The sequence below is a fragment of the Amphiura filiformis genome, chromosome 16, assembly GCF_039555335.1.
Source record: "Amphiura filiformis chromosome 16, Afil_fr2py, whole genome shotgun sequence".
Taxonomy (NCBI): Eukaryota; Metazoa; Echinodermata; class Ophiuroidea; order Amphilepidida; family Amphiuridae; genus Amphiura; species Amphiura filiformis.
The window spans coordinates 40,838,633-40,865,990 of NC_092643.1; the positions used below are offsets into that span (position 1 = coordinate 40,838,633).

Sequence of the window (27,358 nt, forward strand, 5' to 3'; positions counted from 1 at the left end):
TCAACTTTCCACTTTCTGAGAGCACTTTTATTACAAATCTAGCAAAGGTCGACTTTCCACTTTCTGGGTGCACTTTTATTACAAATCTAGCAATAGTCGACTTTCCACTTCCTGGGTGCACTTTTATTACAAATCTAGCAAAAGTCGACTTTCCACTTCCTGATTGCACTTTAATTACAAATTTAGCAATAGTCGACTTTCCACTTCCTGGGTGCACTTTTATTACAAATCTAGCAAAAGTCGACTTTCCACTTCCTGGGTGCACTTTTATTACAAATCTAGCAATAGTCAACTTTCCACTTTCTGAGAGCACTTTTATTACAAATCTAGCAATAGTCGACTTTCCACTTCCTGGGTGCACTTTTATTACAAATCTAGCAATAGTCGACTTTCCACTTCTTGGGTGCACTTTTATTACAAATCTAGCAACAGTCAACTTTCCACTTTCTGAGAGCACTTTTATTACAAATCTACCAAAAGTTGACTTTCCACTTTCTGGGTGCACTTTTATTACAAATCTAGCAAAAGTCGACTTTCCACTTTCTGGGTGCACTTTTATTACAAATCTAGCAAAAGTCGACTTTCCCCTTCCTGGGTGCAATACCGTATCTGCTTTCACTTCTTGTACACCTTTATTACAAATCTAGCAAAAGTCAACTTTCCACTTCCTTTGTGCAGTTATATTGCACATCTAGCAATATAGTCAACTTTCCACTACGCTGTGCTGGTGCAATTTTACTAGAAATCTAGCACTTCCACTACCTGGGCGTACCTACTTCTGTTATTACAAATCTAGCAATAGTCGACTTCCCGGGGTCGACTTTCTATTTCCTATATAGGTACACTTTTATTATTTTTTAAATCTAGTAAAGTCCACTTTCCCTTTCCCGGGCGTAGTACTGTTATTACAAGTCTAGCAATTTCCAATTATATATATAAGTAAGAATTTTTTACCTTTTGGGTGAACATTTATTATAAATCTAGTAATAGTAGACTTCTCACTTCTTGGGTGCACTTTGTTACAAATCTAGAGATTATAGGCCTAGTCGACTTTACACTTCCTGAGTGTAGGCCTACTTTTATTACAAATCTAGCAAAAGTCGACTTTCCACTTCCTGGGTAGGCCTACATTACAAATCTAGCAATAGTCGACTTTCACTTTACCTTGTCATTTCAGCTCAAAATGGACAGAAACCCTTCCTGGCAATTATTACTAGTATTATTTCAGCATTTTGAGTATATGATTAGAATAACAAACTACAAAGTTAAAATGGGAAGGAAATCGTACATTATGGCTTTAAGGGATTTTTTTGTATCAGCAACCGGATTATATAATAATCCAACTGGCAACCTTTCCATTCCAAGATGGCTTCATTTCCGACAATGTCTACTGCTGTTTTGTGGCTTGTATTTTGCATGTTTACTGCTGTAATAGGGCATGTATTAGCACAAGATCAATTCCATGAGGAACTCTTGATTAAGCCCATTCAGACTGGACATGTTTATGCCCAATTTAAGTTTACCACACTGTGGAATGTAAGCTTAAATCATGGACAATCATGTGAGTATATTGTGCAAACCTGCTGAATTCTGCAACCAGTCACTGCACTTCTTCCCCGGACTTCTTCTTCCAATAATAAGCTTACATTGTGTACGCGTTGTACCTCAATTTTTGAGTATTATCGCACAGTTCATACATACGCGATATATAATGGCGTGTGTGATTGGTCGAGAGCCGGGCATAAACAACGTTTATGCCCGATTGCCCGGAATCCCGTCCCCCGGATATATGCGATCTTGGCCTCGGTGATGGTGTATCCGGGTATTGAAAACCGGAACAAAAGAAATTCATGGTTTTTAATAATGATATTTTTAGTAATTAGTTATTTTTATATTACTTGTTATTTTTTGTTATTATTTTGATGAAATAAGAATCACAAAATGTTTTGGTGTATGAATGGGGTTCATTCATATATTTTCATGACTAAACTTTACGGTTGTTTTTTACTTTATACGCGATATATAATGACGGCACGTATGATTGATCGAAAGCCTGTAGGCCTATGCCCGGTGGCCCTGATGTGCAATCGCGGGGTATTGTGTGAAGGAAATTCATGGTTTTTAATGATATTACTTGTTATTTTTTGATATTATTTTGATGAAATGAGAATCAGCCCTGGAAAATATGTTTATTCCCCGGCAAGAGAGATAAATTTCCTTCCCACTATTTCTTATGTATTTCTTTATCCAGGCAGCGAAGCAAAATTTCCCTCAAGGAGATTGCCAAATTGCTTATTTTTTCCAGGCCTGATGAGAATTACAAAATGTTTTGGTATGTATGAATGGGGCAAGCGGCCCCTTAGGCATAAACAACCGTTTAGTCATGAAAATATATGAATGAACCCCTAAATATTGATTAAATTCTGGAACCTAGGATTGATTGCAGATAACAGAACCGTGATGGTCCCCCAGCCGTCTTTCGTAAGACACAACTATTATGCAAATTATAAGGGGCGGAAAACACCAAGTCCAAATTGGTGTTTTATGACCTTTTGGCAATTTACATTAAAACAAAGCCATGATATGTTGCATGTTTGAAACACCCATAGTGTTCTGGGTTTACAAAAATGTTTAATTTTCTGTTGTTAAAGGGGGATCCAGTTGACCAGGCAAACTTTCAAGGACAACCCAATTAAGTAGGCTTAAAATATAATCAAGTCAATGTTCACCTTTATACCTCCAAACTTTGTACAGCTCCCAACTTAATGTGTTTTCCAGATATTTATAGCGGCCTTTAAGGGGGTACTACACCCCTGTGGTAAATTTGTGACTATTTTTGCATTTTTCTCAAAAACTAATAACACACTGGTAACAAAAGTTATGTATATTATTGGGGCAAGGAATCCAATTACTACACAGAAATTTCAGCGACTCAAGACAAGCGGTTCACCGGGTTCAGTATATATGATAGGAAATGAGGTACATTCTAGCGGTACCTCTTTTCATATCATAAATAACAAACCGCTTTTTTGGGGTCACTGAAATTCCAGTGTAGTAATTGGATTCCTTGCCCCTATAATATATACAAAACTTTTGTTACCACTGTGTTATTAGTTTGTGAGAAAAATGCAAAAATAGACACAAATTTATCGAGGGGTGTAGTACGGTACCCCCTTAATGTTATCTTTATGTAACATACCCTCAATTTAGAAATCAATTTTTTTCACACTGCAAGTTTATACTGATTGATTTTACAGTTTCTCACTACAACTTGTTTCCTAAATCACTTGGACAAGTAGTTTCCAAGTACTCGGTACAAGAACTCCACCTATCGCTGACACAAGGCCAGTGGCGACAGGACAAATGGGGTTATCCTGTCAATTCAGCTCCACCAGGTGCACAGCTATGGGTGTGGTTTCAACCAACTACTAAAAGGTAATATTCTGTCATTATGAAAAAGGCACTGATCTTTACCCCCCCCCCCCAAAAAAAAGATCATGATCAAGGGTGAAAATAAGATATTTTCTACCGGGACTCCGTTTTGGGAAAAAGTATGTTTTGACAGGACAAAAAGTGTATCCTGGTGTTGTGATTTTTAATAAATGGGCTACAGTAGGCAACTCATGGGCCTGAAACAAGGCGAATAGCCCACTTATTTTCACCCTTGCCTATAGGATATCTCTTGGCACTGTATTTTGATTTAAAGCCAACAGTCCTGTCTGAGATAGTTGGCTGCAAGTTTTAACAATTTAGTGAAGTGTTGGAAGCTACAAGGTGGATAAATATAGATGAACGTATTGCATCAACTTTCTACTAAATATCTGTATTGGTTTCTGTCATTCATCCTATCTCCCTCCCTAGCATATTTCCTTCCTTCCTTCCTTTCTTCCTTTCTTCTTTTCTTTCTTTCTTTTTTCTTTCTTTCTTTCTTTCTTTCTTTCTTTCTTTCTTTCTTTCTTTCTTTCTTTCTTTCTTTCTTTCTTTCTTTCTTTCTTTCTTTCTTTCTTTCTTTCTTTCTTTCTTTCTTTCTTTCTTTCTTTCTTTCTTTCATCATTCTTTATTAATTCATTTATTCAGTCAGTTCATCATTCATTGTATCCATTTATTTTGAATGTTTATTTATTTTAATTTCAGCGTTGATGATGCTTGGGCAGGTCTTGTCAATGCCTTGTCTGGTTTATTCTGTGCCTCGTTGAATTTCGTAGATGCAACAAATACCATAACACCAAAGTTGTCGTTTAGACCGGCAGGAACAGCAAAAGGTAAGAATGTTATATGTTTGTTGGCAATCTCAGAAGCAGCGGCCTGACAGGGCTGTCTTTGTCTTTGGAAGGGGGGGGTCATGAATATGTCCGATGTGACTAGAGTTGTTGCATCCATCGCACTGTATCTCTCGGTTTTCTCTTTTTTCCTCTCTCACCTTCTTTCTTTCGTTTTACATCTTTCTTTCTTTCTCTCTTTCTCACTCAATTTTCCTTCCTTTTCTTTCTTTCTTCCATGCAATTTATTCCTGTGTTTATGTTTTACTGGCTTTCTTTACCAAATTAAGATTTTATTATTGGATGCATTCAGACTTTACCGATGCGAGCAATATGCGACCACGGCCATTGTGTAATTAACCTAACAACATCCACAGTCATTGCGTGCAAAACACATGCAATAACTAATCTGTACAACTCTTGAGGCTGATATGAATAATAGTATTTAATAATCTTTGTTTCATTTCATGACAGATTCTTACACTCGTTCTTCCGGCAAGTATCTGCGTTATGCCACCTTACCTAGGGAGATTGTGTGTACAGAAAACCTAACACCATGGAAGAAACTTTTGCCTTGTGACTCAAAGGTAAGAGCACTACTTGTAACCTGCTCCCACAAAATGAGCGTATAAGTCGCAAGTTGGTAGTTTCAAGACCACTGGCTGCTGAATTGATGTTCTTTGTGTGATGCGCACCTATATATGCAAGAAGTACGTCTTTGTGAAGGGGGCATTCTGTATGCCAGTAGTATGTCTTTTTTGAATGGGGCACAATTAGGCGCTCACAACGAACATGCCGCTCACAACGAACATGCCGCTCACAACGAACATGCTGCTGGCTTGTACATGTGTGCATCAAAAAAGATCGACTCAGTAGCCAGGAAGTTTCTAAACTACCTATTTGTGACTTTTTGTGAACTATTTGTGACCTGCTCCCGGAACATGAGTGTAAAGTCGCAAGTTGGTAGTTTTGAGACCCCTGGCTGCTGAATTGATGTTCTTTGTTTGTCGCGCACCTGTACATGCCAGAAGTATGCATTTGTGAATGGGGCATTCTGTATGCCAGTTGTATGTCATTTTTGAATGGGGGCATGACATGCACAATATAGGGCATTCACAACGGACATACTACTGGATCAATTTGCGACTTTACACTCATTTTGTGGGAGCAGGTCACATTTAATCAATAATAATCAATAAAAATGTTGCTGCACTTAGGACATACATGTAAGGTAATTATTTAAGACAATGTGTGTGAATAGGATTATGCATTGCAGGTGCTGGTATTTGTTATGATTTGTTTTCATTACAAGATGACAAATGACAGGATTTCTAACAATATCTTAGCTAGCCACACTTTCATCTATAATTTTGGACAAACAGTTTGCTCATGGGTTGGGCAAAATGTCTTTGAGAGATGCAATCTAATGTTACTTTGTATAATATATTTAAAAAACAATAAGCCATATATTGTAACATTTCTTGCATAGGATTGTATTTCTATTCCACAAAATGTTAGTTTTCACTGCCAGATATGCCCCGTTTAAATTTGGCCCGAACAGGTGAGGTTATACAAAGGAAATCGCTATTTTTAGACCAGCGCATATGTCGGCAATGCGAGCCACTCGGTCGAATGTGACTGATGTCGGTTTCTTTTATGTCTTACGACCTTCCTGCACACCATGTATGTACAGTGTTCTGAACATTGTGTACGGATTTGACAAATTTTTTTCATTATAATAATTAAACGTCTTGTTCAGTTGTTTTATTCAAAATCTCAAATTTGGTAAAAATTACAGTACCTAAAGTCTCATTTTTGCAGGGTATGTTAGTCTACTAAATAACATTATAATTGTGTAAAAACAGAATTTTGAAAAATATGGAGAGCGTCCTCCTCAGCAAATGTTACAATATGGCTTTATTAATTTTAGTTCCCATATACATGTATCTATAGATGGAAATAGAATTTCAGTAATAAGACACAATTTTTTAAAATCATATACTGAACCATATGAATGATTTTTGACTCTCTTTACAGGCTGGTCTATCAACACTGTTCCATGCTGGTCATCTATACAATGCAAACTACCACTCACTATCTGTTGACCTTCGACCTGTGTGCTCCGATTACCCATCTTGCACCTCTCCTGCACTTGAGCTTACTCAGTCCTTAGGAGTGGTATTTGAGCCACCGATACACAACCATGGCAAACAAGATTGGACGTTGGCATCGCTGTTCGAGCGTCCTATACTTAAACCATGTCCATTGGCATCTGTTAGCAAAGTATATGTTGATTTATCTGTGAATAGTGTAAGTGTTATATATTATTAATTAGAGGTTAATAACTGCACATCAGTTATTTGAAGGGCATTGTGAAAACTCTAAACATTTTGCCTTTGGAACCAAGGAATATCGATATTCCGAGGGCCAAAGCAAAACGTTTAGATTTTTCACAATGCATGCCAGATTACCGATGCAAAGTTATTAACCTCATTTACAACCGTCACTTTCATCTCTTCTCTATAAACACAAAATTTTCCTCAAATTTTGTAAAAATAAAAAAATTTAACATGCTAAAACAGGACGACCAATAGCAGAAGTGCAAATCACAATCTCTGCAAATATGGTTGAGTCTTTCTTCTATTCCGTTATCAATCTTCTCCAGATCTGTCTTATTTCTTGTGATTCTGCTTTTGCGTAACTGCCTTGTTGATCCTTGATTGCTACCAAACCTGCATTCTTCACCAACTAACTAATTATTGAGCTTCTTCCTGCATTGGAAGTCATCCATCTTCTTCTTGCATCCAAGGATGTGCCTGAATTTAAAGGGCAAGCTATGCAATTACAAGATCATAATGAATGAACCAGTGCATATTGCTGTCCACACTCAGAGCTACTTTCTGAGAAATTTTCATTGCTTCAGCAAGAACATTCAATCTGGTTGGAGCCATTTTCAGATTAGCCATGTAACCAATTGTTTGACGAGGCATATGGTCTTCTGTAAACTGAGAGTTCCATCATATCCACATTAGTGTCTTCTGTAGCAGGGCATGAGCAATCATCCAAAGTGAGTCCCTTCTTTTGACACAAGCCAGATTAGCAGGTTCTTCTGTTGCGGTGATATCATAGTCGAATTCGGAAACTTTGGTTTATTACGATTTGGTTTGATAGAAATGTCATTGAGTTGGAGAGTGCGCTTGCATTTGTTTCTTGTACTACCATTAGCACCATCAGTGGGTTCAGGCTCTGCATTTTAGAGTTGTGGTTTCCTGATGATGTGTGATATTATGATAACAAATTCCAACTGTATCATGCACCTGACAATGTCTCACAATTTTCATCATACTTGTCCCAAGCCACACCAGAAACTAGACCAGTTTGCCTCAACAAGCCATCAGGTGTTGCATAATTTATGTCAATTACTTGTGAAGCAAGTGAAGTCTCCAACTCTTCGACAACATGATCATAGCAAATGGAATGTCCAAAACTATTCATGATCTTCACCAATTTTGCACTGCCAGTCGTGCTTTTCAATCTCATTCCTAGGCATAAATGCTTAGAAAGTTAGAAGGACGAATCTTAACCGTTAATAGTAATATATAGTACATCTGCTGCAGAAGATTTCATCTATCTATTAACCTGACCACTAACCTGCTGCTTCTCAGAACCTGATTACAAAACTCTGTAGAACAACATCAACATTTCAGGGGTGCATCCTGACCATTGGCAAAGAAATCTGATGTTAAGGTTTCCGGCAAATCTGGACATGTCTTCTTAATCTTAAATATATGCTAGCCCTAAGATGGAGTGTGACATCAATCACAACATATTCAATTGAATTTGCAAATTCTTTAGCACATTTTGCAGCCTGTTCTCTGTTTAGTGTTGTTTACAAACAACATGTTTCCCTCTTTCTTACTGAACTTTGTTACACAGATCTGATCACCAGAATGATATGATATCTTTTTAAGGAGATGTGAGCTTCATAGGTATTATCATCATACCCCATTGTGACAAGAATTAATTTGTACTGGGAAAGTATTGAGCTCATGAATTCAGGATGATGCCCATCTATAACATTGGCTATTATAATATACTGTTTGAATACCTCGAAAGCCCTGGAATGATATTCTTCAGTTTCTTTGTCCTTGACTTTCCTACATTTTTATCTGCCTTTGCACAGCACAAACGTTTGCAGCTATTGTGGTAGTGGACCGCTTTGGAAATGAAGTCTACAGAGCCAAACTTAGCAAGAAGGATGGAATCTTCAGAAATACAATCTTTAGATAACATGAATTTTCCTAGATTGATGTTAAAAAGATGTTAACCCTAATAACACCCATAAATACCACAAAATACCACAATAGCAAAAAGTAGGGTTGGGTGTTAGGGTTAGTTGATCTGCTGCCTTGGTCAAACATTTTGTGGTTTTCTCATGCCTTGTGTTGACAGAGGTACGATTCTTATTGCAGAACATACAAGTTTTGAGGAAGACATGTATACCCGCTGATGAACATTGAGATTGAGCCTGTCTATGTAATGCTAATCTTAGCATGGGGTTATCAGCAGATATGTACATGTATTTGCTTTGGGGGTACCTTTGTTTTAGGAACAGCAGTAAAGTTCTTATAACAAGAAGAATGATACCCAATTCCATCATGGAAATTAGTTGGGAGCCTTTTACAAACTGTTTTATATTTTTTGATTTTTACTCCATACAGTCAGTCTGTCATTTTGAATTTCTTGGACCTCATCCCACTTGTGATTGTCAAATGCTTTGATCTCTCCTCTTGTTATTTGTTTTCCTATGTCTTCTTGCTATCTACTGAAGATAACATATATTACTATCTTGCAGCAGTGGTCAGTGACATCCTATAAAGTGTGCTGAGGCTTGTATGTCTCACAAAATGGGCTTTGTAACCTGTGTTATGATAAACAATATATGGCTTGAGATTCATAACTGAAGACAACTTAACTAAACTTGCTCAGTCTATCACCACAATACTACTCAATAACTGTGGTGGGTCATGCATCAACATGCCAATACGCTTATTGCAGGTGTTGTTCCTAAACTACAGCAGTTCTCCATTTCCTCCTCGTCTTCATCGCAGTTCCTAGGTCAATGCCCATCCAGTCATGTATCCTGTTTGAGCACATTTACATATATACTGTACACAAAAATGTATCTTTACACTTTGAAAAGAGCTCATAATTTTAAAATGAAACAGATAATTTATGTTTTCAATAATATACACGTATGCAATATCTTCTTCTTCTGACCATTTTGAGACATCTTTGGATTTGCTGCGATCTTTGAAACAAAGTTGCAAGTGGAAGTAGCAAAGTGAGTTGCAAATTTCAGTTTTATCATATCTTATAAACCTTTATTTACTTTGGCATTTTACTTAAATTTTTTACAGACTTCTAACCCACTAAGAATGACCCCTGACCCAACAGAAACACTGATGGTCACCAGAGGGGATGCTTCTATCCCTATGGCTGTGTTTGATTTAAAGGCATCCACCAAGCTGTCAAATATTGCAATGAAATGGACGGATAAGATCCAGTATGGTAGGTATTGCTACAGATGAGTTGACTTATGACATCATTGGGCTATTCCATTTAAAATCCACACTACCCCTGTGGAAGATTTTAGAAATATGTTCCACAGGGGGAGTATGAATTTTAATCATCAAATTAGCACATTAGGCAGCTCCATTTGATTTTCATACACCATCTGAGAAAGATTCAACCTGAATCTTCTACAAAGGGAGGCAGAGTTTCAAATGGAGCTGCCTAATGTGTATTCCATTTGAAATTCATACTCCCTCTGTGGCAGATATTTTCAAAATCTTCCACAGGGGTAGTGTGGATTTTAAATGGAATAGCCCATTGCCTGGCAGTATGGACGCATCATCACAATTCTCTTTGTTCCTTGCATGGCAGTATGATCATCATATCTTGTTCAGGGTTCATGCTTTTAAAGCTCTGCCACATGACAATAAGGCTATTGAACAGTGCAGTGGTTGTATGCTGTTCGCTCAAGCATATCGGTATACCAGCCCCTTACCTTTGTTTTATAAACATTGAGGTCAACTCATTTATATCAAGGCTGAATTGATATTTGATCACCTTTGTAAAAAATAATAAGCAGCTATTTGGAGCAATTCCTGATTTGAATACTCGGGACAAGTTCCACGAAAAGCAATAACAATTTGCTTAAGAAAAGCTGCTTATTACAACTTTTTGTGTGTATCAATGCCCAATGTTTTTATTATTGTTTAGATATTTCAAGATACATTTTAAATATTTATAATACAAGGTTTTTATTTGCACACTTTTCACAGTTAATTTCAGAACCACAAATTTAAAAGTCTGCAAAAATATGTCTTTGGCCCCTGAACATGTTTAAAAGCAAATCCTTCTTTGTAACCTGACAGTTTTTTTAAACATGTTCAAGGGCCACAAGTACATCTAGAGGAGGTTTTCCTGCTCAGAGGCAATATTTTTTACCCATAGACTTTAATGTGTAGATGTTTGTAATAGCGAATATAAGAAAGTGCAAAACTGCTCTGAAGACTGAACAGTTCAAATCACAAAAAATAATATTGAAAAAAAATATCATGCTTAACAGTATTTACCAGCCAACCCTAGTCCTATGACACCTGTTCTCATCAATTAATGTTCTATTTACAGGTGATGTTAAGCCTCCACCACTCCATGCGCATAGGTATTTGTCAGGGTACGGTCAAGAGAAGGGAGGTATCATGTGTCATCTATACAACAATGATCCTGTCAACTCTATAAGGGTGGTGTACATGGAGACTGTCCCATGGTATATAAGACTCTATCTGCACACTCTGGAGGTCACTAATAGTGTCAAGTTGGTAGCACCAGGTAAGCATGTGATTGGGGGTGTAGGGGTGGGGTGTGTCAGTGTCGTCTATACAACAATGATCCTGTCAACTCTGGTGTACTTGGAGGCAGTCCCATGGTTTATAAGGGTCTATCTACACACTCTGGAGGTCATAAATAGTGTCAAATTGGTAGCACCAGGTAAAGCAGTGTGGGGTGGGGTGTGGTAGGTGAGGGTGGTGTGTGTGGGGGTGGGATGTGTGTGTGTGTGTGTTATAAACACTGGCAAACAGAGACACACCCCCACATGATATATATGCATAACACTAACAATGGATGCCCAGGAATCGCCAACATCCACAGGGTCTGGGCAGTGTTACTAGTTCGAAAGTGTCATAAAAGTCGTATCATATATTTAAACAATATCCACAAATAGAACCATAAGAGTTGTACAAACTTAAACAGTCCATTATATGGTAAGGCAAATTAAGTTCAAAAGTGAAAACGGGAAGACTGAAGTAGTGTACTTTAGCTGTCCAAGGTTTCTGGTGCATGTGTACATAATATGTGTATGAGAGTGGGTGCATATGGTATTGTTTGTATTAAATGCTCCCCTCTAATAAATGCACCCTCCAATTTTTCAATGAAAAAAGGGAGAAATATCTAAAACTTGCCATGCCATATCATGTTCGTAAGTTAAGACTTGCATCAGTCATGTCAGTGACAATCACTAAATTGCATGAACAAAACCTATTATGACTCAAACTTCCATCCAGTTCATTGCCTAATTATGGTAGAATTTCATCGGATTTTTTTGTTTGATGATGCACTTACGGATCCATGTAATTTTGTTGTATTTACACATTTCTGTGTGTGCCGCCATCTTGACTTTGAATCAGTGAGTTTGTGATTCTTCTAAAGTTTGCTGCCGATTTTGAAGCTTTTTTCACTGAAAATTCACTTCTAATAAACGCCCCCTGTTTGAACAAAATATAACGCTCTCGGGGTGTTTAATACAAACAATACATATTGCTTTATCAAAAATAAGCAAAGAGAAAAAGAGTGCAATATGATATGCAATTGTTTACACGTCTTTCTGTACCTTTCGAATGATATATCTACTTTACACTCTGTATATTCGTAAAAGTTTTGTAAATAATTCAAAGGTGACATTGAAAGCCAGCAGCAGTTCTACGATAACAAAGTAAATGTATGTTGCATTGTTTACATTTTTCTCCTTATCACAGACAAGCAGTTGTATACTCCTGGTAAGGATCGAGGTAACCCATACTCAATGGAACTTGTGTTGACACTACCTCCTAATTCTGTCACATCACTCAGCATACAGTTTGATAAAGCTTACTTGAAGTGGACTGAACATCCACCTGATGCTAACATTGGCTTCCATATAGGGTAAGATTAGAGGGCAATGTCTTAGCTAGCCACCCGTCTGCCTGTTATTTTGGACGGGAGTTTGCTCCTCGGACGGGCAAAATAATGAATTAATGCCTTAGATGCTACATAATAATTGTAGGTGTTGAGAAAGGCCATTGACCTCTTTAGTAGACCAGATTTGCAAAACAAGGCCATAGCAACACATATTTGAACTCTTTGAACCCCCAATGGGCTGTAGAAGTCTGGTAAATGTTTTAAAGGTCAAATTAGGACAGGCAATTTAATTCAAATGACCGGCAAACCTCAATTCTAGCTAAGACCCTGTTAGAAGGTCATTTGAATGTTAGGAAAGGGACATAGACAAGTGTATGCATACAATGTTGGGGAGGGGACTGTTTGACACCTTGTTCAAACCAGTGCTGCTCACGATCCAAAATGTGGATGTTCTTGATGATATCAAAATGGTGTCCACTCGCTTTCTGATGAGAGTAAACTGCTGAATTGTATTACCATTTAAGATGGCTATCCGGTGTTGTGACATCTGGTTCTGCAGAGGTTGGGCGGTTTCTCTGTTGTAATAATCTTGACTGGCTTAATCGTAAGGACAGCAAGCCCGGGATGTAGGCCACCATCACACCATCATCTGTTTGTCCTTTGGGTGAACTATGGACTGGCTTATTTAAATGAGTGAACAGTGGTGTGATGAATTCTTTCGAGTTTCTGAGAAAGATCCCTGGTATATGACATTGTTATACTGAAGTGACCAGTATTATGATTTTGAACCAACAATCCCTGGGAATTGGGCCACCTAGCTTACCAGCTGGCATTTAAGCAATAATATGTACTCTATTGTAGGTTAAAGATTCAAAGTCATATTTCTCCACACCTGTAGCAACCATGATTTAAATTAACATTATATTTGAGTAATTCTAGCAAATTATGTTCAAATTTTCTCTGCTCATTGATGAGTTGTCTCAAATAGTATTGCATAATAAAAACCAACATTTCCAATTATGTAGTCGAACAGTATTTGCCAATATGTAATGTTGCTTAGGAGCATTGTCCCATTCTAATATTTTTTGTAATTCTTATTTTGTTTGCAGCTCTGCAGTGGTAACAGCCAAGATGCTGACACCAGCCAACTATACATCTCCTGCTCAGCACCAATCATTGCTAGCTGAGAGGTAAGGTCTAAATGAGGATAAATTTGTCTGTATTACACTATTTTGCAAAGATCTATTGCGCTGGCCGACCGATCGCTTAAAATCACGCTTGCGTCACAGGATGCTACGCAGATTGATCAGCGAATGAGGTGCTAATGTGATGACGGCATGATTTAATTAGCCAATCAGAACCCGAATTCATATTCACGCCATGAACTGCGCTAAATCGGGTAATGCAAAAGATCTTTGCAAATAGTTGTAGTTGTCCTGAAATGTTTTAAATTTGTAATCTTCATATGAATCTTATAAAACATAGTAAAGCTAAGAAATTTTAACCATTAAATTCAAAATACCATTCAAATCCTGTGATCTTGGGTTGGGCCCTGTCCCACTTTTCCCTAGTCAATATCAAAACAATTTGAACAATTTCCACTTTGTACTTAGCCAATTTTAGGCACATTTTTTGTTTCCCTCTAAAATTGTTTTGCAACCCCGCCATTTCCTGCACTCCAGAAAAAATCCTGGTGCCACCACTTGTACTAATTTCAATTTCACTGAATACTACACATACACTATATTACGGCCTTATTTCTGTTATTTTTATTGTGCTGAAATAGAGGTTTCCCTGATGTCAATCCTAAACACCCCAACCCTCCCCCTTCCCCACCAATCAATGTTGGGTGCCACTAGGCACGCATGACAAAAAAAAAGATTCAACATTGATCGGGGGAGTGGGGGCTTAAATACATTACTCCATCTAAAGTGTCCCAACACTTTTGACAAGCATTGTAGGTCAGTAAACGTGAGTAGGATTTAATCTTTCCCGAGAGAATTCCTTCGAGATAGAGAAGAAGCAAGAAATACTGAGATCCAGACATGTCGCGTTAGTTGTGTAAAGATGGAAGTTGTCAAAATAATTGTGATTAAAAATATATAATTTTATTTTATTTTATTGACCATTGTATTAGCATAAGTTTGATGGAAACTTGTCATAAATATAGCTTAATGCGATTTCTCTCTCTCCCTGTCTCTGCATAATTTTCAGCTTCTCCAAACACTCCAGTGACCAAGGTTTCTTCCTTCGTCTGTATACGGAACCGCTCTTGATTCAGCTACCAACACCAGATTTCAGCATGCCTTACAATGTCATTTGCCTTGCTTGTACCGTTGTAGCCATCGGATTTGGCTCCTTGCACAATCTCACTACAAGGAGATTTGTTGTGTCGGAAACAAAAAAGCAGAAAGGTGGACTTCTGAAAAGAATTTTAGATAAATTCAGGAGGACTAAAACAGAGGATGAAAAGAAAGATGAGGATGAAAAGAAGGAGGAGAAAAAGGAGGAGGAAAAGGAGGAGGAAGGGAAGAAGAAGAAAACTGATAATTTGTCCAAAAAAGACAGATAATGTTTGTGATAGGGTGGGGGTTGGTTGTAAATTGTTGTAAGATATTTGTATATTTTTGCACATTTACAGACTTTGGAACTATCTAATCAAAAATCATCTTGCCATTCATTTCTCATTTGTGATACGATCTGGTCCATGGAGTCCAAAGGTGGCAAATTTGAAATTTGAGATTAAGGCATATTAATATGGAGTAATAAAAAAAGAAAATACATAAGAAAATAGACATCTCAAAACTTCGTAACTTTAGAACCAAGTATGCTAGACCTTTGGTGTTTTCAATATATGATGCTTCCTTTGGTTTCCATTATCCAGATCATGTCACATTTGTACTGATCATTTTAAGAACACATTTTAAAAGCCCTATCAGTGATACTTCAACAACTCTTCCTATACCTTTATACAGGAGCCAAATGTTGTTAATGGGTGATGAATCCACACTATTCCAGTAGCGTATATGCAATTTAACAGAAGCGTGCATACGCTTTACATGTGAGCACATAAAAAAAAAAAAAAACAGTGATGAACAATGGTGAAACATGATTGAATTTATAACTATGAAAGTCCCGGGGGACACTTGTATTTCGAGGTGAAAATCATGCTTGTGCAAAAAAATGCATAAAAAGAGTTGTTTTTCACATGCACGCAATGGATGCGCTAACATCATTTAGGGCGTCAAAAACAAGTGGCCCTCTGCAGTAAAGAAGATCTTCAAAAGTCGCCCAATTGGGCTACCAAGTTGCAGGTTTGGCAACCCTGATACTACATTCTACTGGACGATACTATAGGCAAGTTGGCCTATGGTGTCACATGTTCACATTCAGGATACCTTCTGTTTCACTTGAGACAAAATAATATGCGAGTAATAGTAGACCACATAAAATCTTTTCAATACGCAATTTTGAAAATGTGTTTTTAATTTTGTGATAGTAGGCCAATGCAAAATGCATACAAAACATGAAGCATATGATAGCGTTTGTTGGCATACACAAGACAGGATGGCGCTGGGAGGTCTGTGTTCAAGAAATGTTGCCAGGAGAGAAGGTACTGTATCACCAAAAAAACGTGCAGCGATTTGTAGTGTGCTACGCACAGGCACAATGCCTTGACGTTGATCCACAAGCCTCAGCACACTTTACAGGTTGTCGATGACCACTATGGCCCCACATCATTCCATAAACCATTTAACAACAACTGGTTGCAGCTTCAAGAGCGCACACCCTAGACATTCCACAAATGACCTTCGCAACCAGGATCAGCTCCCCAAGTTTCGTCCGGGTTACAATGACAATTAGCAATAAGTTCCTTGTCCAGGAGAATTTTAAGCTAACTCAATTTTTCCACAAGAGCATACTAAACCACCTCCAGTTTTTGAACCCGAAACCTCTTGCTCCAAAGTTGAATGCCTTATCGATTGAGCTAACTCAATTGTTATATCTATTATAGTACCGTCCAATGGAAGATTCTGGGCAAGTTTGCCTAATAAGATTGACAGGGTAAATCAACCCTTCTTAGATAGTAAGGAAAGGGTTTTCACAACAAATTTCTAATGCCACAAGGGCAAATTTTTTAGTCGAGTTGGGTCATTATGACAACTAAAAATTACAGGTTAAGAGATAAATATCCATTCTATTTTGGGTTTAAAAGATAAAGAGTTTGTTTTTCCCATCTTTGGCAAGTTCTAAGTTAGAAATACCCATTGAAATAACTTGGATGTTATGAAAGTCATACTTGATATTCTATGCAAAAAAAATAATGCAAATCTGGAAGAGAAATGGGAAATGTAGATAGAATATTACAGCCTTTTTTTAAATCTTAATAACCAAAATGGGTTTAAGATGTAATAAATTTCAACCCAGCATCAGTGCCCAGTGCAAGTGCAGTATCATGATTTACTACATGAAGTGTACTGGAAAGGGCACTTAAGGCAGCTACAGACTTTTTATTGGATGTAGAATATTTGATGCAATATGTCTCTTTTAATTCTCATGCTATTTCCAGTAATGTTTAACATCTAATCTAACCTATGTTTGATGATGTAAAATCATCCACCAGACATTCGACATAATATATAATTGATTTTCCATCAACACACATTTGTTAGAAGAGAAAAATAAATTGAAATCTAGGTTGAATAACAAATACTTGATGAACGAATATTCTATGTCAGATATTTGGAGTCTGTTTAGCCACTTAGACAGATTTAAAGAGTTGTTATGGTGTAATTTGGACGTTATATGATTTGCCAACACTTGACTATGTACGTATTTCAACATAGACTCATTATAACAAATAAAAAAAATCAAACAAAAGCTTCTCTCAGTGATCATTTTTTTTTATTACCAGCTGATGGAAGTTTGTGTTTTTCATACTTCTCTCTTTTCCATGTTGGCTTCTTTGAGGGTTTCATTTTAGGGCATAGAAACATGTTAATATCAATATGAACAATGGGCAAAAATGTATTCTGTAATAAAAATAACAAATGTCAGCAAAATATGTCGTATTTATAAAGACGTCCTGTCGATTAATACAAGGTGAAGGGTCAAGTAACCAATTAAAAATATCAAAAATGAAATCGGATTGTTTATCATATTACACAGGTCAATAGTGCAAGTGTCATTAGTCCAAAAACCTGAGACCATAATACCTATTATTTAGGTTTAATGGTCTCAGCCAAAAACCCAGTAAAAGTCGTTATAAACCCTATACTTGCCCTAACCTAAACTTTTTCCGAAACCTATTCCTAAATATTACCCTGACACTAATCCTAACCTAACCATATCACTAACACTAACCCCTTTCCCGTTGCTAACCCTAATCATGACCAAAATATGTCCGAAATACTAACTTGAACCCTTTTCAGACTAATGACCCTTTTCAGGCAAATGGGACCGCTTATCCAATTGGTTAATGATCAGATCAAGACGAAAACAATTGCTCAGCAAATATTTTTTTTTACTGTGTTCAAAAGGGCACACACCAAATGTTGCTAGAAACAAGAAAATGTTTATATGTCGGGGTACAAATGTTAAACGTTTTCAAAACATTTTCACAACTTCAGAAGTTGCCTCAGTCCAAACATTGTAACAAGTTACTGGCATTAAAAATAGCAATAACATTTTGACAACGTTATTATCAAACCGTTTTTATGTTTTTAAAATGTTTTCTAATCTTTTAATAACCCAACATGTAATGTTATTAAAACGTTTTAAATTTTGACACCCAATGAAACCAACTCAAATTATGATAGAATGGCTCTGAACAGATTGTGTGATTAAAAACACCTGACTCTGCTACTGAATTCGAATCAAAACTTTTTTTCATTATATCCTCGAATAAATAAGATTCTAGTCTCAGGTCTAATCAGGTCTTTTTCGCAATAATCCTATTTAAGCGGTATTATACAGTCGTGTGTATATCAGAATTACTTTTTAGACCGGGTGCATTCAACTTAATTTTTGTTTTTTTGAAATATGCGTCGCATGCAGAGCGCCGAACTTTGAGAACTGATTTTGGGGCAAAATAGGGGCTGGAATTTCTAAATGAATATTTTTTGGTATAGTGCACTAAAATTGGGTCAAGTTATAGGCTGTGGAGCTAAAGCAAAGAATTACAATTTTGGGTGTTTTATTGAAAATGAAGCAAAAGTTGCTGGCGCATAATCCCTAGTACAAGGAACTTACACCGTTACACGATGTTCTCATTCACAAACTGATACTATCCGAATTTTGAGCCATACAAGTTTACGTGGTGAACTACATAATCCCCAAAGGCGAGTCTTCGGTAATGTTAATTCAATGCATTGAAATCGAATTGAATTGAAATGAATTTTGGGCGATTTTCATTTCAATGCATTGGAATTGAATTGGAATCGAAATGAGTGGGCTTGAGCATGAATTGAATTGGATTGGAATTGAAATCATCGTGAGCAATGAAGAATTGAATTGGATTGGAATTGAAATCATGTTGAGTGATGAAGAATGAAGTGGAATTGAAATGAAATTCAGCTTTGATTTCAATTCAGCATTTCAATTCACAAGCAGATGTCTGTGATTCCAGATCATTCCACCTGTAAAAAGTGCCCTTCCACATTCTGAATTCTGATCCACTTTCAGGTCTAATTACACAAAAGACACACATTAAAAAATTTTGGCACTAATCACAAAGCCCCTATTCTCCTAATCTTTATGCTCAAAAGTCATTGTACATTTGAACAAATTGTGAGAAAACCATTAAAGGAAATGCTTATATCTTTGACAGCTTTTTTTACACTTTTTCAAAAGTACAAGGATTTTGGGTGAAAATCTTAGGAGGTGCAGGAGACAAGTAGGGGCTATCTAATAGTATCAAAACCTTGATCTTTGAGGTCAGTGTGGGGACAGGGTCTCATTATCGATCATACCACACACCTTAAAAGGGCATTTCGTGATCCACAGCCTCACCCCCACCCCTCCACTTTTTTCACAAAAAATTGAGATTTTTATACCACTGGAAACCTCTAGCTACATAATGTTTATGTACCAAAAATTTCTTGCAGATTATTTCGTTTAGCAAAAATATTGTCAAATTTGAATTTCGTTCTGATATACCAGAACGAAATTACAACAGTGGTCTATATGGAGCAGTGTAATACACATAAACATGCATAACTCGCAAACGCAAAATCGGAATCAACTCAAATTTTGGGAATAAGCTTTTTTCGTGGATATCCACTGAAAATGTCATAAAAAGAGGATGCTAGGATCACAAATGCTCCTTTAAGTTTTTAGAAAATAATGTGCATGGTGGACAAGAAGTTAAGACAAATATTAGGAAGTCAGTCACCTAAGAACTAAGAAGTTCCAAAGTTTTATAAAATAGGACCCATAGGTCAAGGATCACTCGCATTGTTTGAATGTGAAAATTGAGTTAACATAACAATAAAGTATCTTCTGTTGAAATGCTTTTGTGACAAGTAGTGTACTTGATTTTGATTTTGTGTTGCGACAAGTGTTATAAAATTGGTAGTAAAATTTAAAACATGCACTGCAAAAACAGTGTCTTGATATTAAACACCATTCTAAGCTATTCTAGACACCATCTTGTCCTCAATTTGTAAACATGTCTAAATGCTAAACATGTTTAGTAATTTGACACCTTGTGTTGAGATATTAAACACTTGATATTTTGAAGTTTAACATTTGTGTTTAGATTTTACATGTGTTTACAAATCGAGGACAAAAGAGTGTTCAATCTCTAGTAGACACAGTTTTTGCAGTGTGCCTTTGGTCACACAAACTGCAACTGTATTGGAATTGGAATTGAATTGGAATTGAATGCTCAGTATTGAATTGAAATTGATTTGCTGTTAATTTCACTGCATTGAATTGGAATTGAAATGAAATGATTTTGAAATTGAAAAATTGAATTGGAATCGAATTGAATTAAACTAAAGCAAGGTGGATTGAATTGGAATCGAATAGCAAGACTCCAGGTGTGGAAAGAATTGGAATTTGAATAGAATTTAAATCAATTTTCTGGAGTGAAATAACAATAGTCTTCGGAGCTGCCGAAGAATCTTAAAAAGGGGACAATTGATAACATTTACATGCTAGTCTATCCTCTATATTTGACATGCCTGATGCCCAAGAATTAATTTTTTCCACAGCCTCATCCCCCACTTTTCTCAAAAAAGTTTTGAGATTTTATATCACTGGAAACCTCTGGCTACATAATGTTTATGTACAAAATATTTCTTGCAGATTGATTCGTTTAGCAAAGATATCGTGAAATTTGAATTTCGTTCTGGTGCACCAGAACGAAATTACAACGCATTGTCTATGGAGCAGTGTAATACACATAATCATGCATAACTCGCGAACGCAAAATCGGAATCAACTGAAATTTTGGAAATAGGTTTTTTTCGTGGATATCTACTGAAAAATGTAATAAAAAGAGGATGCTAGGATCACGAAATACTCCTTTAAGTTATATAACTTACAACTTTTCTGCGAATATCACCTTTATTTCCCGCTATAAAAAACATGATTACATTTCGTAATCATGTTCACACGGGACTTAGTGACAATATTAATAACCAGTAACAAAAGACCAATATCCGCTGCTTGTATTAAATATTGTTACTCATCCTCAAGTTTATATTCCTCCTCTTCAATTGTTTACCATTGACAATTCAATTAATGATGTATAAAGAGAACCTGCCTGAATTCCGCGCCCGATCCACTCCAAACCCACATCCAACATTACCCCGATTAAAGTCTTAATCCCATTCGCGCTATTCATGCTAAGCCAATCAAAGCGATAGCCAACGCGGTGCGCCCTTTGACCTTAATAAAAGCGGTGACGTATCAAAAGTTTTATCCAATCAAAAGAATGGGATTAAACTTATGGCTACTATAAATGATGTTGAATGGGTACAATACAAGTTAAGGAAAAAAGGACACACCGCTTCGTGGGAAAAGTTTCCACATTAGATGTGTTGAATATAAATAAGTGTTTTGAAAACCGATGCATCATTTATCTTCAAACTTGACTCGCTTGCGTACCTAATCGTCATTATCTGATCTTAATAATATTGAAACAGTACATCGCTGTAACTTCGGCATTGTAGTGGTTTATATCATTGCATTCTTACTGTATCATGGAATATTACAACAGCCAGAAGTATGTCGAGGCCATTAGTCCTCGCCATAGGAAGACACCACCGTTCTCCATTGAAGGAATCTTGGGACTAGATCAAGGTAAAATTTATTTGTTTTTGTAATTTATTGAAATTTACGAAATATGAGTTTTATTTCATGTCGTTGTACCACTACCAACAGCAAGTTTTAATGTTTGAATTGTCTCCTATCGTTTTTCGTAACATTTACAAAACATTAAGGGGCCGATCGTTATTTACGGCAGGGGGGGAATGGGTGTTTTGGCAAAAATATCGACAAAAAATTTCGCGTTCCCCCCTCGCGTCCGCTCAAAATTTTCGCGTTCCCCTTGTTTTCCCAATTTTCTCCATTTAAAATTTAACAATCCCCCTCCTGGTTCAACTAAAAATTTCAGGTTCCCCCTCAAGACCACAAAAAATTTCAGGTTCCCCCTAAATTTACCCATTCCCCCCCTGCCATAAATAACGATCGCTCCCTAAATTGAAAAGGTTACAAAACGTTTTGCAACCAATTTTCATTTAGCCTTCAACGCTGACAAAAGATTAATAAGATATTAAAAAAAATATTTTGTATAAACAATAACATAGTCATAGTCAACCGTGGACATTGAAAAAAATACATTAATTGTTTGTCCGTTTCGATGACCATTTTATAGCCCCACATTTAAATGTCAAAGTGTTTCAACAAATTAAAAAATATATACGTCGTATTTAAAAACGCTTTAAAAATATTGTTTGCTGGGCTATTTGTCACAATAAGAAATTTGAATTTACGATATTTTTAGGCTGCTTGTTGTAATTAAATTATTTGAGGCAAAGTAGGCCCATTATTTGACTTTCATTTTGATAACTTGTAACAGACTAATTATCATTCTTAAAATATTGACCGTCAATCCTATTCAACATACAAATTACCGATTTATTAATATTTTACTTGATGCACTTTAACTATACGTTTGTTTTGTCTTTGGTTCAAAACTCGTGGCAAATTGTTTATTACCCAGCAAACACAAAATGTTTTAATAACGTTTTAAGCAAGTTATATTTTGGGTTTTGGTTTAGGTAACAGTTACTAACATTAAATGTCGGGTTATATAAAGGTCATGGAAATGTTTTAAAACGTTTTGTATGAAAACACACAACAGTAATATATTTTAATAATGTTTTCAAAATGTTATTGTAAACTATTTTTTGCAAACAATTTTTGCCAAATATTTGGTCAACAATTGAATAAAATTATGTTAAAATATTTGCAGTAGGTTATCAAAAATGTGTTTTAATGTTATGAAAACGTTTTATACCCTTAATACGGGCCTTAATATAGCCCGACATTTAAACGTTTTCTGACAACCTTTTATAACCTTTTGCGAATGATGTCGAAAACTTTTTGTGTTTGCTGGGTAACTTGTCATAACTTTCAAGATTGTAATGTAATAAATATTCAAGGCGACTACATATGATACTGATCTAATAGACGCAGTTTAATAGTGCATGCTATGTCATAATTATAGGATTTCGATCAAAGTTTAATGTTCCTATTATTTGTCAAAAATAATGATATAATTTTATTAAGGTTTTCTGGTAATTTTAAGCCGAAAAAAAAGTCACGGTTTACTATCTTGGCTGCTTAACTGTGGCGTTCTATGGAGAATTTAATATCTTGTGTCGTCTTACAAACACAATAACGTATGAGCCTAAACATTACAAATATGCCCAAAAATTGTGTTTGTAAATAATTGACCAACATCTTTCAAAAGATTGTATCTATGCTTGGATATCAGCGCGATCAAAGTGATATTTGCTTTGCTGTTACCGTTATTGGTGGAATAGCTATCTACTGCTGATAGTGGTATTGATGAAGTACCCAGAGTGTGCAAAAATATAAAAATATTAAATGTGGAAGTCATTGTACCACGTGCATGAATTATGTGTTCTCGTCCGGAGGATTTTTTTTTAATGCAAAATTGGCTATAGCTGTGCAGGCGCTACTCACCATTCCAGAAAAATACAGCATCAAATTCAAATATCAAATTCTGCCAGATGAAACATGTCTCAATCCTAATCATTCACTTAGTAATATAACTGGAGATAAAAAAAGAAAAGTTCACTATTTTACCGTAATTTCTTGAAAAGGGACCCATTTTCGGCTGTTTTCTGACAATCGAGTCACAAAAATCAAAGACTCGGAACAAGTCTAAGCATTCAAAATCTTGAGTATATGCCAAAATTTTGCTCTAATTTTGTCTTAAATTCCAAAAAATAGAGTGCATACATTGAAATTAGACTTCGTACAAGTCTTTAGACTTGATTGTCACCGCATGTGAAATTCAGTGGAAAACATCCTAAAAATGCACGTTTTTGACCCTTAATTTATAAATTTTGCCAAATAGTGAAATTTAACTTTTACTGCCAGACGCAATTAGTACTAAATGAATAATTAGGATTGAGCTGTGTTTCATTTGGCAGAAGTTGATAATATAGGCCTATAATATTTTTTTATAATCTCAAAATGTTTTTGTATTTTTCTGGAAGCATAAAAAGGATTCGCTATTTCGAAAATGGTAGGGAGTAGTGTAGTATTCGCTACTTGCACGGTTCCGCCATTATGCACTATGTGCGGGAGAGCCTCGAACTGGCAGCATACATGAAAGGAAGAATTATGTAACCTTACACAGAACGTTATGACTAGTTCAATTCCCATTCATGTATGCTGCCAGTTCGAGGCTCTCCCCGCACATAGTGCATAATGGCGGAACCGTGCAAGTAGCGAATACTAGCAAACTGTTTAAAACAATTATAATGTTGGAGCTTTAAAATCAAGAGTCATATTTGGAAATTGAAAAAGAAACAAATGACGGACCAACTCCGTGTTAATATTATAAAACAAGTTAAATTAATTCCAGGTTTTATTCTTTTTTGTTTGTTCCCACAGCTTTTCCATCAGTCCCTTCTTCATCACCACTGACCATGATAACTACGCCTCTTGTAGCACAAGTTGAATTTCCCGCCAAATTTCGTCGTGGAATTCGTCGGCGTCCTCGTACTGTCTACACCATAGAGCAGACGGATGCTTTAGAATCTGTGTTTGCGGCTAACCAATATCCTGACATCAATTCAAGAGAAGCTTTAGCTGATGCTCTGGACATGACTGAAGCAAGAGTTCAGGTAAGTTTCAGTTTGAACATGCAGTGGTTTGCCTAACTTTAAACAACTTAAGGGATGGGTATGAACGTTTGGACAGTATTTTTTGTGGGACGTTAGAGCACATCAGACATGATTTGCATTCTGAATAAGAAGAATGTCCTTCTGATATCAAATAATTTTGATTTTTTGAAATTCGCAATGTAATACACATTTATGGCAAAATTGATATTTATGATATTTAACAGTACTCGAAGTAATCTGATGATTTATACTTAAAGTGTATGTGGGATGAAAAGCCGACGATCAATTTAAAATTGTGACCTTTCGTAGCCTACCGAAAATGTGGATTTTTTCCCAAAACACCAAAAAAAATGAGGTCTTTTGGGAAAAAATCCATATCTTCAATATGAAAGGTCAAAATTTTCAATTGATCGTCGGCTTTTCCTCCCAGCTACATTTATAATAACTCGTGATTTAGAGATGAGGTTTTACTAATTTCATTATTTTTTTGTCATCTTCTTGCTTTTTAAATAGGTTTGGTTCCAGAATCGTTGTTCCTGTCTCCGTCGTCAAGCCAAACGCAAGACTTCCTCGTCACCAAGTGATACATCATCAACTGAATCTGAACCTCGTCAGATGGAATCCCCGCCTGCTGTACCCGAGATACCAGCCATCACCTCCATGACATCTCATCGTCTTTCTTCCGAGACACCGGCTATCCCCTCTCGCCGTCGTTCTCCCGAGACAGCCGTCATGAATTCCCAGCGTTGTAACCAACCTTGCTGTTCACCACCACCCATCTGTACATCTGCATCATGTTCTGCCTGCCCACCTTCGTTGAATACTCTCTACCCTGCGAACTTGCCACGCTATGGACTACCTCAACAGAATTATGGTGGAGCTTTCCCATATTCCTACTACCCTCATCAGTATCCCAACTACTTTCGTCCTACTCCTAGTGCCTACACAACGGTGTCATCTGCGTACCAAGGAATCCCCATCTGCAGTGTACCCAAGTTTTCATCTGTTTCCAGAGTTGAACCAGTATACCAGTAAGCGTTCTGGGATTATGGACTTTGCAACTCATCTAATCGCTGACTCATTGAGAACTTAACATTCTGTAATTTTTGTTCATGAACATTGCAACTCGGCTCAACTGCAAACTTGAAATGTCTGGTAGTTTGCATTTATATAACCTTTGTGTGTGAACGATTTCTCAAAGAAGACCTGGTCTTTTACTGCTTAGATTTTTACAATAATAACGTTTACATGATTACATCGAACATTTTAAGCAAAACAATTCGTGTGAATGGATGACACAGAAAGTGTTGATAATACAAGCAAACTGTAAATAAAGTGAGACCTTTTTCATTTTTGGCCCTAAAATTAAAAAAATAAGATACAGGGTTCACAAGAAATGTTACATTTAAGTAAAAGAAGTGTTGGTATATAATAAATACTTTAAATACTTGATCAATTCTCATGTTCTCACATGTTAAAATTGTAACACTTTCGTTCTAACACTTAGACATATTGATGTGAGGATGTGTTACCATGTTAAAGTGTTAATATATTTTAACAGAATAAATGGTCAAAGTTTAACCATGATATTAGAAGTGTTAAAATTATAACACGTTAAAATATTGATTAAGTATAGCACAAGTGTTAAACATTTACATTTTACGTTAAAGTGTTAATAAAAGTGTTTAATGTTAAATGTCATTTTTATGTTTTTAACACATTATTTAATAACAATGTAGCAGTCATTTCAATATGTTCCCTGAACCATATCAAACATGCTTGTAAATGAGTAAAACCTGTAAATTCTCCCAGAGACAGAGAAGATGAGAATCAATTCTCATCTTCTCTGATTCTTCAGGAACATTTCCATCTAATTTCGTCGGCAACTTATGGTCCAGGACCAAAATGCAAAGGCCGCAAGCCCGACAGTTCTGGGCCACTGTCAACTAATGGAGTTCCAATATCGAAGAGCTGTCAAGACACTAATACATTGTGGTCTTGGACCGCAAGATGCGGACGGAATCAGATGTTTTAGTATTAAAACATTGTACCAAAGTTTCTTAAATGGGGCTGATTTACAAACCAGGATGTATTAGAGATTTATACAATTTATTTACAGTAATGTTTTGAACTTGTTTAAGGGATCTGGAATGAGCGTTTTGAGTGTTTCGACAGTATTTTTTGTGGGACAGGAGAGCACATCAGACATATCGAATTGCACTCTGAATACGAAGAATGTCTTTCTGATATCAGATAATTTTCATTTTTTGAAATTCACGATATAATACAAATTTTATGTCAAATTATTAAAATTTGATATTTTTGATATATAACAGTCCTCGAAGTAAATTTTATAAATCTAATGATATATTCTTGATGTGTATGTAGGTGGGAGGAAAAGCCGACGATCAATTGAAAATTTTGACCTTTCATATTGAAGATATGGATTTTTTCCCCAAAAAG

General features: G+C 36.3%; 2 protein-coding genes across 2 annotated transcripts; both read left to right on the forward strand.

Moving 5' to 3' along the window:
• The first annotated feature begins 1,370 nt into the window (after positions 1-1,370).
• Positions 1,371-15,356, forward strand: LOC140135999 (GPI transamidase component PIG-T-like). Its single transcript, XM_072157703.1, has 10 exons — positions 1,371-1,561; positions 3,258-3,435; positions 4,135-4,262; positions 4,734-4,846; positions 6,297-6,569; positions 9,680-9,830; positions 10,956-11,156; positions 12,362-12,527; positions 13,613-13,693; positions 14,718-15,356. The coding sequence occupies exons 1-10, from the start codon at positions 1,384-1,386 to the stop codon at positions 15,073-15,075; spliced, it is 1,827 nt and encodes a 608-aa protein (XP_072013804.1). The 5' UTR covers positions 1,371-1,383; the 3' UTR covers positions 15,076-15,356.
• Positions 15,357-21,625: 6,269 nt separating this feature from the next.
• LOC140136603 (uncharacterized) lies at positions 21,626-27,358 on the forward strand. The gene is made up of 3 exons (XM_072158288.1): positions 21,626-21,812; positions 24,663-24,895; positions 25,409-27,358. Exons 1-3 carry the CDS (start codon positions 21,713-21,715, stop codon positions 25,928-25,930), a joined length of 855 nt encoding a protein of 284 aa, XP_072014389.1. The 5' UTR covers positions 21,626-21,712; the 3' UTR covers positions 25,931-27,358.

Bases quoted from the DNA above. Each gene is read 5' to 3' on its own strand.
- LOC140135999 (XM_072157703.1), top strand. From the start codon at position 1,384: ATGTCTACTGCTGTTTTGTGGCTTGTATTTTGCATGTTTACTGCTGTA. The intron at 1,562-3,257 runs GTGAGTATATTG...TTGATTTTACAG, and splicing joins CTTAAATCATGGACAATCAT to TTTCTCACTACAACTTGTTT. The intron at 9,831-10,955 runs GTAGGTATTGCT...TTCTATTTACAG, and splicing joins GACGGATAAGATCCAGTATG to GTGATGTTAAGCCTCCACCA.
- LOC140136603 (XM_072158288.1), top strand. From the start codon at position 21,713: ATGGAATATTACAACAGCCAGAAGTATGTCGAGGCCATTAGTCCTCGC. The intron at 21,813-24,662 runs GTAAAATTTATT...TTGTTCCCACAG, and splicing joins AATCTTGGGACTAGATCAAG to CTTTTCCATCAGTCCCTTCT. The intron at 24,896-25,408 runs GTAAGTTTCAGT...CTTTTTAAATAG, and splicing joins TGACTGAAGCAAGAGTTCAG to GTTTGGTTCCAGAATCGTTG.